General features: G+C 37.6%; 2 protein-coding genes across 7 annotated transcripts in view; one reads left to right on the top strand and one right to left on the bottom strand.

The window, feature by feature from the left end:
• The window catches only part of FAM126B (family with sequence similarity 126 member B), a 54,517-nt gene extending 48,483 nt beyond the window's left edge, over positions 1–6,034 (top strand). For 5 of the 6 annotated variants that reach the window (XM_026853286.1, XM_026853285.1, XM_026853290.1 and 2 more), the window contains one exon: positions 3,114–6,034. In XM_026853286.1, the coding sequence (XP_026709087.1) occupies positions 3,114–3,718 (605 nt within the window). In that variant the 3' untranslated portion in view covers positions 3,719–6,034. The remainder of the gene's footprint in view (positions 1–3,113) is intronic. The other variant, XM_026853289.1, reaches the window with a different exon arrangement.
• A 5,189-nt stretch (positions 6,035–11,223) lies between these two features.
• Positions 11,224–12,313, bottom strand: LOC113482541 (protein FAM126B-like). Its single transcript, XM_026853267.1, has 2 exons — positions 11,897–12,313; positions 11,224–11,526 (listed from the first exon to the last, which is right to left on the bottom strand). Exons 1-2 carry the CDS (start codon positions 12,177–12,179, stop codon positions 11,522–11,524), a joined length of 288 nt encoding a protein of 95 aa, XP_026709068.1. The 5' UTR covers positions 12,180–12,313; the 3' UTR covers positions 11,224–11,521.
• Positions 12,314–12,325: the final 12 nt, after the last annotated feature.

Genomic DNA, 12,325 nt, shown 5'->3' on the forward strand with positions numbered 1-12,325 from the left:
TATATATATATGTCTGTTATTTTACTGATTTTAATTTCACAGAAAGTTTCAGCTAGCAGATTCCCTCTCATAAATACCATTTTGATATCAAACAATATAATGAGAGACTGATAGTTTCTAGTGACTTTTCAACCTTCAGATATGGGAAGGATAAAGAGAATAAAAGTCACTTTAAAAAGCTGTATAAAATCCCTTCTTCAGATCAGTGTTTTTTTGACCCAATAGGTAGAAAAAGGCAGAAAAATTTCAAGAATGACTCAGTAATGCCTTACAAGGTGCTCTGCTTCCAGGTGATAGCAGCTATGGTTATGTGCACTATTTTGGGTCAGTGGAGAATGCTGTATCTACATCTACTGGTTTAATTATGTACAGACATAATAATAAATTCTCTGGGGACAGACTTACTCTGATAAGGAATGGTGAGAGTCCTGAATACACACCTGTAGTGTGATCAGTATGATTTCTGTGCACTGTCTTTTTCTCTTCTGGCCTTACAGTAGAAGAGTGCTTGGGAGGAGTAGGTTTTTAGGTTTTGTTTTCTTTTTTAATTGTCTTACTGGTCTATTGGGGGGAAAAAAAAGAAAACTTTAAGACTTTATCCTGGTTTTCCCCCTGAACAGAGTATGTAATGACTCAAACATTTTTGATTGTTTCTGTTTTTAGATTTAGATTTAGATTGTTTCGGTTTTTAGAGGAAAAATATGTGTTGGGAAAAGAATATGTGTTTACTGAATGACTTCACTCCCACTGAGAATTTTGATAGGTATATGAATCTGACTAGACAGAAATTCTCTTGCATGTTGTCTTCTCTATCTTCTTCATTTTTAAGCACTGCTGAGCTGCTTGGGCCTCTGTATAGCTGGAGCAACCAAAAGCTTCCAACAACCCCTCTCAGTCTTGTCTTTAAAATTTGTGGCTAAAATACCACGTTTTCAGTGTGACCCTTCAGCTTCACTTTCCCTGAATAGGAATGTCCGTTTTAAATCCTGTTACTCAGATATGTTTTAACATAAACTTTGAAACTTTGAAGACAACTAATGTTCTTGCAATAATAAAAAGCTTGGCAGTATTGTCTGGAGATACCTTCTTTCATTTGACAAAGAAGGGCTTGAGAGGGGACTTCAGCTGCTGCTATTGCTGCTTATAACCTAACATGCTTTAATCCAGCTTTGCATGATTATATAAGAAACTTAAATGTTGGTTTACTGAAAAAGTGCTCTTGCTTTCAGTATGTTCCAGTTACATTGTATTTTTATTAGAATCTTTGATTATGTGTGGGAAGGTTGGGGAGTGGGAAGGAATGGAGATGTGGTGGGTTGTGAATAAAATATGTCACTGTGTAACATAAGAAAATACACTTATGTCTTAATGAGAAGATGAAGGCCTAGTTTGACCAAATGGGGTGGGCAGGATGAGGGGGAAAGCATATGTGTTTTAAATATGGTTACAGGGAGTTAAAGCAAATAATGCACCTTCATTTTAATAATAGCCCTTGAAACCTAAGAAGCTTCTTTTTCTAAGGCTAAAGGCTTTACTGAGGAAGGAAGACTGCAGTAACATGAACTATATTACCCTTCTGCTTCTGGGAGGCTAATGAGTCAAATAGAACTGGATAAAACTACAGAATAATCTTACACTGCATTTTTCTGAGAGAGGCCTGAGAATGGTCTGATTTGGAGATGGCTAAACACCTTTTGTAAGCTCATACACAGTAATGGTAATTCCAAGGTAAAGTTTCCTGAAACAAAGAAATAAATTTAAAATGGGATAATAAAACCTTCTTGTAAAGCTTTCCTCTTGCTTTACACTTCAGAAATATGAAGTTGGATCTGACTATATTCCTTCTATACAGAGATGGCAACAACACTGTTGCCATAGGCTTTGCAAAATTTCTCACAAATGTTTGGGCTCCATAGCTTTTATAAAGAAAAGCAAAATTTTTGTAGCCTGAATATCTCCGTTTTTGCTAATACAGTTAAACTTTATGGCTTTTAGTCATTGAAGTGAGATATATAGAACCAAAACTCAAGCTTCATTTTCAGTTTTGAAATTTGAATGCTGTTCAGTTTTCTACTGAATGCTATTCAGTTTTCTACTGAAACAATAACTTTTCTTTTGAGTACTCGGAGCTTAGAAAAAGGACTGGAATAAGATTGAAAAAAAAAAAAACAAACAACCCCAAACCAACCCAAACCAAATCTTTGTGTGCAGCCCTAATCATATTACAGGCCTTAAAACAAAGATTTAAGAAATAAGTTTATCCGGCTTTTTTTTCTCTTTGAGATTCCAGTCAAAAGCACAGTGCCTCTTCTTCAAGATCAAGTGTTTCACAGGTTAAATTTCTCTTAATACAGTGGTTGGGGTTTTTTTGCTGGAAAATCTAGGTGCTGAGATAAAAGCAAATGTGGTGGAAGTACCTAGCTAGGACTGCTGGAAATGCAAGGATGATTGAGTTCTGGAGGAGACAGAACTAGGAATTAGGTTAATCTCCAACAGAAAGTATAGTCACATTATTTGAAGTGCCAGCTACACACAATAGAAACCTTCTACCTCTGTTGGAGCACTGTGATTGCTTGCCTAGGAAGCAGTCTCATTCTGAAGCTTACCAAGTAGTTGCCAGAACTTACACTGACTGGAAGAGATCCTGAATGTGCTTAGATCTTGCCTCAAAATAAGATAAAAAGTCTGAAAGGCTTTTCTTTTTTTTTTTTTTTAAACTACATGTAGGAGGAGAATGGGTACCAGTATTTGCAGACAGAACTAAAGCAAATTAACCAAATGGGTCCAAATTATTCTTGTTTATAGACAAAGCTTGGGATATATTCTGATTGATGAAAGTGGTGTAGAGGAAAGGCACATCAAGCTCAGGGAGTACTTACTGTTCGATATATTTAGCCGAATAATGGAATTGTTAGATTCTGTTATTCTGCTAAATATAACAGGAAGATTACTGGCTGAGATTCAGAAATTTTTAAGCAAGTGGAAACCAGGTGGACTAGCAAATGAGGGTTTTTTTGGCATTCTGTGTGCATCTTTGTCTTCACATAACTTGAGTGATTATTGTGTGCTCTGATTGGTTTGGGTTTTTTTGGTTGTTTCTTTTTTCTTAATAGATGCTGAAGGTGTAAATGGAAGAGAAGAATCTATGAACCTTAATGATGCTGATGAAGGATTTTCATCAGGAGCTTCACTCAGCAGCCAGCCAGTTGGGACCAAACCTCTATCATCTGTATCCCAGAAGGGCAGCTTAAGGAAAACAGCAAGTGGGCGTTCTGCTAAGGATAAAGAAACCTCTTCTACAGCAAAATCCAATGAGAGCCCTCGAGATTTAGTAGCTCGGAAGCAGTACATGCACCAATCTACTGACCTTGGTGCAGATATAATTGAGATGACACCTACTAAGAAACACCTCAGCCTGCCTGCTGGGCAGGTGGTGCCAAAAGCCAACAGTTTGAGCCTGATCAGGACCGCCAGTGCTTCCTCCAGTAAATCATTTGACTATGTGAATGGCAGTCAAGCAGGCTCCAGTGTTGGAGCTGGTACAGAGGGTGTTACCAATCTAGCAGCTGTCAACACAAATCGGTTTTCAACTATCAGCCTACAGGAGGACCGACTAGGTCAAGCTGGGGAAGGTAAAGATCTCCTTCCCCCAGGAGCTCCCCTAACCAAGCAGTCTCGATCTCCAAGTTTCAATATGCAGCTGATATCCCAGGTGTAACCTTGACTCCCTTCCTTAGCACTCCCTCTTTCCCCTGAATCCCCAGGCAAGTTCATCCTTAGGCAAAACATGAACCATCACCCTGCAGTGTGAAAATACTGACTGTTGTGATCTTGTTTGAGTTGGTTTAGTTATCATACTGTATTACTGAAACAGCAATAATTCTTCCCTTCATCCTCCCCTCCCCTTCTCCTTGTAAACATGGTTGTGAAGCAGTATATAATGTACTGTATGCCTTTTTCCATGCCTTCCTTTCTCCTTGGGTGATGTGCAATCCATCGTAGGCTGATCAGTCCCATTTCAACACTGTGAGACTGGAGACACCGGCGGAAATGGTGAATGTGATCCCTATGAGATGATGCTTTGGCTTTGTTAAGAAACAGAAACGGGTTTGTTTTCTCGGTCTACGGTACTGCAAAGACTACTGGATCATGACTCTTCTTTCTCAGAACCAGGAGTGCCTCAGAGATTCTAGTGTGACTTTGGACCTCTCTGAGTCTGTGCAATCAATTCTGGGGAGGGGATTGTCATTGCTGCTCCTGGCTGCCTACAGCACTTTTTTCATTAAAATGAGGGTAGTATTTTCTTGCCTGCCCCCAGTCTCTCATCCCAGAAGCTTTTGATGTTCAGCAACTGCGACATGCCTATTAACAAATTGTTTTCCTTCAGAGAGAGGATTCTAAGTAGATAATGTAGGTTACAATGCACTTCTAATGGCGTTGTAGCCATATGTAATGTTACATGTCTTCCCCTCCAGGACACAGGGTCATTCTGCATATAGAATAAAATCTAGACAACACCATGCTGTTAAAGCAATTTGGTTTGTAAGTGGGAGGGAAACATTAGTTTCCCAGGAACTAATGGCTAGTTCTCCTCCATTTTTGTTGTTGTTCTTGTGAGCTGCTGATCACTGAATTGAAAGGTGTATTCGGGTAAAGAGTATTTCTCAGGCTGCTTTCTATGGTATCATAGGCTGTCGGACATCCCCACCCCTCTCAGCTGCTTTTTCAGTGTCCCTGAATTCAATCATGGAGTCATTTGAAGAATCCTGCAGTCCAGACAGACCATACTCTTAAGGAGCTGTCTCAGGGACAGAGACAATAGTTTGCTAGAAACACTGAATCTTCAATGTGAAATGCTTTTCTAGAAACACCATTTGCGCAAAGGGGTACTGACAGTCCTTTTTTTCCCAGAAGGATCACACTTCATTGCCTTGGTATATATATCGTGTTGAGTTTTTTTAACTCTTGTTTTAGTGGATTGGCCCTACTCCAGAAACTTCAGAACTCATGCCATTGAGCCAAGCCTTGAATGTATATGATTGATGTATGGGCACTGGCTGGTACTTATGCTAGAGAACATTGCTTAGAAGCACATTTCTGCTTACGCAGGAGAATGTTTGTCATTCTCTCTCCATTCTCTCTATCTCTTTAGGATTGCTAGAGAGAAAAGGGGAAAGTTCATCTTCTATGCTTAAGTCATGTATGATATTCTTGAAGTTTACAAATGGTAAACCCACAGGAAAGAGTTACAATCTTTGTGGGCACTTTGGTTTCACTGTCACTGTGAAGGATAAACATAAGCAGTTATAGATACCAGGCTATCTTTGAAGGATAGTCTTAAGAAATTCAGGACAATGACATGGTATTGCATTACTGGTAGTTGGTCTGGGGTTTGTTTGGTGTTTGGTTGTTTGTTTTTTTTTTTTCTTTTGAATTTCTATTTCAAATAGAACTTTTTTTTTTTCAAATTTACATTAAAATTCATTTAAATATTTGAAGAGGTTTTTTGTGCTTTAATGAGTCACTTTGGTAATTTAGTCTTCATATCTTACATTCATAAAATGAATTAAATGGCATCTGGACTGATGCATAAATTCAGTTAAAAAACAAATAGAATCATCAGAAAGAAAGAAAACCTTACAGTTTCTAAACTGAAGTTAATCTTTAAGGACCACTAGTTACACACAGATGGAAATAAGGCAAAGTTGAGATGAAGCTATGAGAGACTTTTCTGTAAAAATGTCAAAAGCTGTATATGGTTAAACTGTTACTTTATAAGTGGAGGCAACTAGTAAGTTGTGGCTGAGAGTACAAAGTTTGTATTTTGTAGAGACCATCACAAAATACTATCGCAGACCCATCACTGAAAAGGACCACATAATTTGCTTAAATTTGTGGGAAAGAAAAGGTTAGGAGTGTCAGCTAATTTTTTAATAATTATTTTAGTGATTTAAAAAGCAGAGTTCTGCATTAGCAAGGTTCTTTACTTTCTGCAGTTGCCATTTTAAGCATTCCTCCAGAAGTTTTAGGACACTTAACCCCCCCCCCCCTTTTTATTTTTTTATTACTAAATGTTCTCATGTGTGAGATCCCACACTATTAAACTATTTCAGGAAAGTGAGACAGCTCAGTGATTTTAGATAGGGAAGTCAAATCTATGTGCATAAATTCAAATTGGTTAAAACTTTAGACAACTACCTTTTAAAATATTATTATAGTTCTCATTTTGATGAGGTGCCTTTTGTTATCGTTTCATCCATTGTAATTTGTTTTGTTATTGTGTATAATATACCTACCCTGTATAAGGCTTTTTAAAGAGTTCAAATTTATTCCTGTTAATTTTTTTTTTTTCTATGTGCTGATGTGGTACTTCTATAACTTCTCAAAATTACCCTTTTAGTGCAATATTTCAGTTGTGGGAGCTTGTTTTGTCATTTTTCAGACAAGTAGTGTTCAACATGTGTCTTACAAAATGAGTAATCACTAGTAGCTACAAATGAGCTGTAATAACAGGCTTTGCCAGTGCTGTGTATTATGTTTATCGTTAATGCTTCTAGATGTGTCTCAAAATATGCCAAGGTGTGTTAAGATCATAGCGAAACTTTATACACTCAATTTTAGTACACTTGAAAGTACTGTGGCAGAAATAAAATTAGAAGTGTCTGGGATATGGGTTGAAGGAATAATCTGCTGGCTTTCTGACTGTATATGCTAATATAAACAAAGTACACGTACTTAAATTTTCTCACACCTGTGACAAATACTTAGATTTAAATCTCTTTATCCTGAATTCACTCTGCTTTGTCATGTTTTACAACCTTTGGTACTTGACATGAGGCACTTAAATTTCTGCAGTATTTCGGTGCAACTGCAGCATTGTAAAAGAAGGTCAAAAGCAGCACACTACAGTTTTTCCCTGTGTATGTGCACATGCATGCACATACATGTAATTCTTAGGTGAGGAAGTGTGGGTACTATATTTTGATGTATATATACATTTTAGGGGTAAATGAATTATTCCTTAATACAATTTTTACCACATCACAATATGCTGCCATTTTGCAACTCATTTTTGTTGGGCTTTATAATTTTAATAAAGTACACAATGTTGGGATTGCTAACTCCAGCTTGATTATCCTTTTCAGGGGTTTATTGTGAGCAGCTTTTTGGTTGAATGAGCAATTTTTTCATCTGCAGGCAGCAGTGATGTAGTAAAAATACATAATAAAATGAGTGTTGCAAGATGACAGTTTAAATTGCTGTATTATTATTTTAGTTTTCATTTGGAGACTTTGTATGTCACTGTCTGTTTAAAATGCAGATTTCTTTGAACACCCTTTCTGATGTGAATTTGGAAAAGATTTTTAACAGCATACTTCATTCTGTAATGCTGAACATCATGTTGCAGCCAGTAAGCATTAGATCTAGTATTTGTAGTTTACAAGTGTCTCTTAAATACATTTCCACATACTCCTGCTAGCTTTAACATAATTAAAATTATCTGGTTTAACATCAAAGTAGTAAGAAAAAAAATTTGTTTTCTGACAAAGTATTTATTTGCACTACTTACGAATACTGGAGTTTACTGGGACAGGGTTTTTTCTCACCATGTGAGGTTTACTTGTGTGTGGGTAGGTACATACGTTTGTCACGTGTTGACAATCAATTGCCTCAACTGTGTGTATACTATATGTAAATATGAACATATTTTTCAAGATTAAGTGGGAAACCTGCATCTTAATGGTGGTAAAGCTACTCTGTAGTAAGGTGACCCCAATTCTAACCCCTTTTTGTCTCCAGATACTATGTGGCTTGTTTTACTTCTTTAAAGAAGATTATTAGTGTTCTTGGAAAATTTTAGCTCCAGGGAAATTTTCCTCAATATTTAATGTATAACGTGTTCAGAGAATTATATTTTGAAAAATTAATTTTGGAATAGATAATTCTATGCTATGGCTGTATTTTAACCTAAGAGTTTAAACTTGTCCTATTTTATCATGAACCAATGGCACTCTCTTTTAAGTGTTCAGCATTTTAACTTTGTTCACAAACCAGAATTTTTTTTTATCTTGGCTTACAAATTCCAATTAATTTGAAGACTAGATGAGAACCAGGAAGAACTTTTTGAGTAAAGTCATAAAAATCAAGCAGTACAGACTAGGTACTGTACTCATAATCCTGGAGGAGGTGTGGAAAATGTAATGAAACCTGCTTGAATGAAATGTATGTACTGTGCACAAAACAAAATGATGTTTCTGATATTAGCAAATCAATCTCATCTTTAAATTCTGCAGTTCTCTCATTGCCTTTCTTATTCTCAGTACTGCTACCTTGGCATGTTTTACATAGCGTTAGAGCCATTAGCTGGGTCTCATTTGCAACAGCCATTTACATCATAAGAATAGTTTGCATCAGAATAGTAAACATGTCCTTTTATTTAAATTCCTTGTTTAGGATAATTGCAGGGCTAAAGTTGCAAAATATCATTCCTTTCCAAGCGTGGTAAGCAAAGAAGCCAGATCCTCTGTACTTGCATTGTATTCTTGGTTTAATATCAAATTGTTCAATATTTTATATTTTCTTCAGTATTTTAAATGCCGTTTGTTTGTAGCATATGGGCCTTAATATCTCTTGTTTGTTTGTTTTCCCACTGGCACTCAGATAAACTTTGCTGTAGAAAGATTTTATCTAAGTGATTCAAGGTAGCAGATCATAACATGGGTGTTGTGCTAGTGAATACATGTATCAGTCTGTTAAAATTTGCATGTTATAACCAGCTGCAGAGCCAAAAGACTCGCCTGCCTTTTACACGGTGGTGGAAGACAGTTGAGATCTGTGAGTGGCTTGGTCTGTCAGTATCCTGAAAACAATCAGTAAGTGGATTTTGCAAGACTGATATATAAGAGGATTTCCACATAGTCATTATGAAATTTTATTTAAAATAAATCTTGGAGCAAGATCTAAAAACATAACAGCTAGCCATTTTGGATGAGCTTGGGCAAGTGTCAAGGTCTGTGACATTAAAAGTTCAGAAGCAAGCTGTAGAAGTCTAAGGGTACCTTAGAGCTTCCAGAAATGGATCTACTAAAAATCTGTCCCATGTTATTTATCTGTATTTAGGATTACCATTTTTGTTTCTATTTTTAAATTTCTCTTCCTCTAGGCTACCCCCCTCCCCTGAATTTTTTTTTTTTTTTACTGTGTTCATCAGATTTTACCAAAGGTAGTATTGGAGGACCAAATGAATTTAAAATGGGTCCATAAATTATCCCTCCTGTCATAAAGGATTACTAAGCTGTTCCTGAGAGGAGCTGTTGATGGGAACAGATGTATAGTAAAACTGCGTAAATCCTTGCCCTACATTTTAGCTTGTACATGGTGAGCAAAGTGATGAGATCAACTTCTATTAACCAATTACTTGGTTGTGACCTCCAGTGTTTTACAGTTGGTGAGATATAAGTAGTTCACAGCATGAGTACCTTTGCATTCTGATAGAACTCTTTAAAGCAATTCAAATTTTAACTCTTGAAAAGATGGTTAGTCACTCGTTAAAATGTGGTATAGAGTTCACACAGGTTTTTGGTTTGAGAGGGTGAAGTGGTCTGGGGAGATTTCTGTTTAGGAGTATCTCCTAGTAAACTGACTGCGGTGCTTTGTCATGGGTACTTCCTTACAATTTGGTAGTTGATCCTGTGTGTTTGCGTCCTCATCCTCCCCAGAACTGATCACAAAACAGAAAAAATAGTATGAATGAAGCAACCTTTTACCTTTTGTTCTAAAATGAGGACTTGGGAGTGACAGAAATACTGGCTATTGACACTGTTCTTTCTGTTCAGGCAGTTGTTATTGTTGTGCTAGACTTTCATGTTATCTATGAAAAATGCAAGTAGTAAAAACTTTGTGGCTTCAAGTATACAGTAGATGTGAGTTAACAATCGCTCAGGATAAACCAACTTGTCAAAGTATTAATAGATTCCTAGTACTGGGGTATGTCTGTGTTTTGTGTGCCAGTGTTCAGTGATTATTTTGAAATGAGATTTTACTGTTTTCTTGCAGATAGTGAATACTTTTGGGATGGATATTACTAGCTGGTTATTTATGGAAAAATACCATATGATTAAATAAAATTGAGTCATTTTTTCCATATCAAAGATTCCAGGAAAAAGCTAATAAAGATTTTTAATAATTAAATCAGATACTCTTAATACATTTTAGATTTACTATGGTAGCTTTTATTTGCTATATATAAAAAAAAACCCCAACTACTAAATTGAGGTACCCCATGCTGCATTTTTTAAATTTGTAATTCCTGTACTTTACAATTAATCTTTTGATCTCTTTTCATCCTGGTAAAAATACAGGATATACTGTCGATTTTACTAGCGAAAAGAAACATTCTGCAAAAGTTAAAAGATTATTTTCTTACTTTCTTCTGTCATACCAGGTTTGTTTCTCTGAACTAAGGTTTCTGAGGATTTTTACTACTTTAGCATTATGTAATCTTATATCTATGTCGTAGAAGGAGCATACATAAGCAGCCCACTTCTTGTGGACAGGCAGGCTAGGTGAAAGGACGTGGATTGGTGGTGTGAGCTCCTCTTCACCAGGTTAGCCCTATGTGCTGGTGTGAACCCCAGACGTTCCAGATTCAGTACTGGTGAAGGACTAAACCAAACGGGTTTTTAATAACTGCGACCTCTGCTGTATGATGTCCTTTAACCTGGGACCAGGGAAAATCTTCATTCTTAGACCTGAAGATGACACGTATTGATCATTTTATCGGTGCATGTAAGCCATTATCTTAACTGTCTTACTGAGCTGGTTAATGCTGTTGACTGTTGTTGAAATGTGAAATGTAGTTACTATTGACTTTGTAAATACCTGCCAGAGATGAAATATAATTATTTTAAATCATTGTAAATAGAGATGTATAAAACTCGACACAATCTGCAATGCAGAAAAAAAAAATATATATATATATAAATATACAAAGATGTTAAATAAATATTGTGCTGTTTCTGAACAGGAATGAATAATTTGTGAATTGCTTTTTTTAAAAAAACTTTGATTTACGTTGACGTGGGTGAGTAAACGCAAGGTACGCCTGCAGGGTTTCATAGTTTGGACACGGGAGTGCGGGGCGGGAACTGCCTCCGCGGGTTCATCTTGGCGGTTGGCGCCTGACTGTTTCTCCGGAGAAGCGCCGGCAGAGGGGGGCAGGCAAGAAAATACTACCCTCATTTTAATGAAAAAAGTGCTGTAGGCAGCCAGGAGCAGCAATGACAATCCCCTCCCCAGAATTGATTGCACAGACTCAGAGAGGTCCAAAGTCACACTAGAATCTCTGAGGCACTCCTGGTTCTGAGAAAGAAGAGTCATGATCCAGTAGTCTTTGCAGTACCGTAGACCGAGAAAACAAACCCGTTTCTGTTTCTTAACAAAGCCAAAGCATCATCTCATAGGGATCACATTCACCATTTCCGCCGGTGTCTCCAGTCTCACAGTGTTGAAATGGGACTGATCAGCCTACGATGGATTGCACATCACCCAAGGAGAAAGGAAGGCATGGAAAAAGGCATACAGTACATTATATACTGCTTCACAACCATGTTTACAAGGAGAAGGGGAGGGGAGGATGAAGGGAAGAATTATTGCTGTTTCAGTAATACAGTATGATAACTAAACCAACTCAAACAAGATCACAACAGTCAGTATTTTCACACTGCAGGGTGATGGTTCATGTTTTGCCTAAGGATGAACTTGCCTGGGGATTCAGGGGAAAGAGGGAGTGCTAAGGAAGGGAGTCAAGGTTACACCTGGGATATCAGCTGCATATTGAAACTTGGAGATCGAGACTGCTTGGTTAGGGGAGCTCCTGGGGGAAGGAGATCTTTACCTTCCCCAGCTTGACCTAGTCGGTCCTCCTGTAGGCTGATAGTTGAAAACCGATTTGTGTTGACAGCTGCTAGATTGGTAACACCCTCTGTACCAGCTCCAACACTGGAGCCTGCTTGACTGCCATTCACATAGTCAAATGATTTACTGGAGGAAGCACTGGCGGTCCTGATCAGGCTCAAACTGTTGGCTTTTGGCACCACCTGCCCAGCAGGCAGGCTGAGGTGTTTCTTAGTAGGTGTCATCTCAATTATATCTGCACCAAGGTCAGTAGATTGGTGCATGTACTGCTTCCGAGCTACTAAATCTCGAGGGCTCTCATTGGATTTTGCTGTAGAAGAGGTTTCTTTATCCTTAGCAGAACGCCCACTTGCTGTTTTCCTTAAGCTGCCCTTCTGGGATACAGATGATAGAGGTTTGGTCCCAACTG

The sequence above is a fragment of the Athene cunicularia genome (assembly GCF_003259725.1).
Source record: "Athene cunicularia isolate RWA chromosome 7 unlocalized genomic scaffold, athCun1 chr7_part2, whole genome shotgun sequence".
NCBI classification, from domain to species: domain Eukaryota; kingdom Metazoa; phylum Chordata; class Aves; order Strigiformes; family Strigidae; genus Athene; species Athene cunicularia.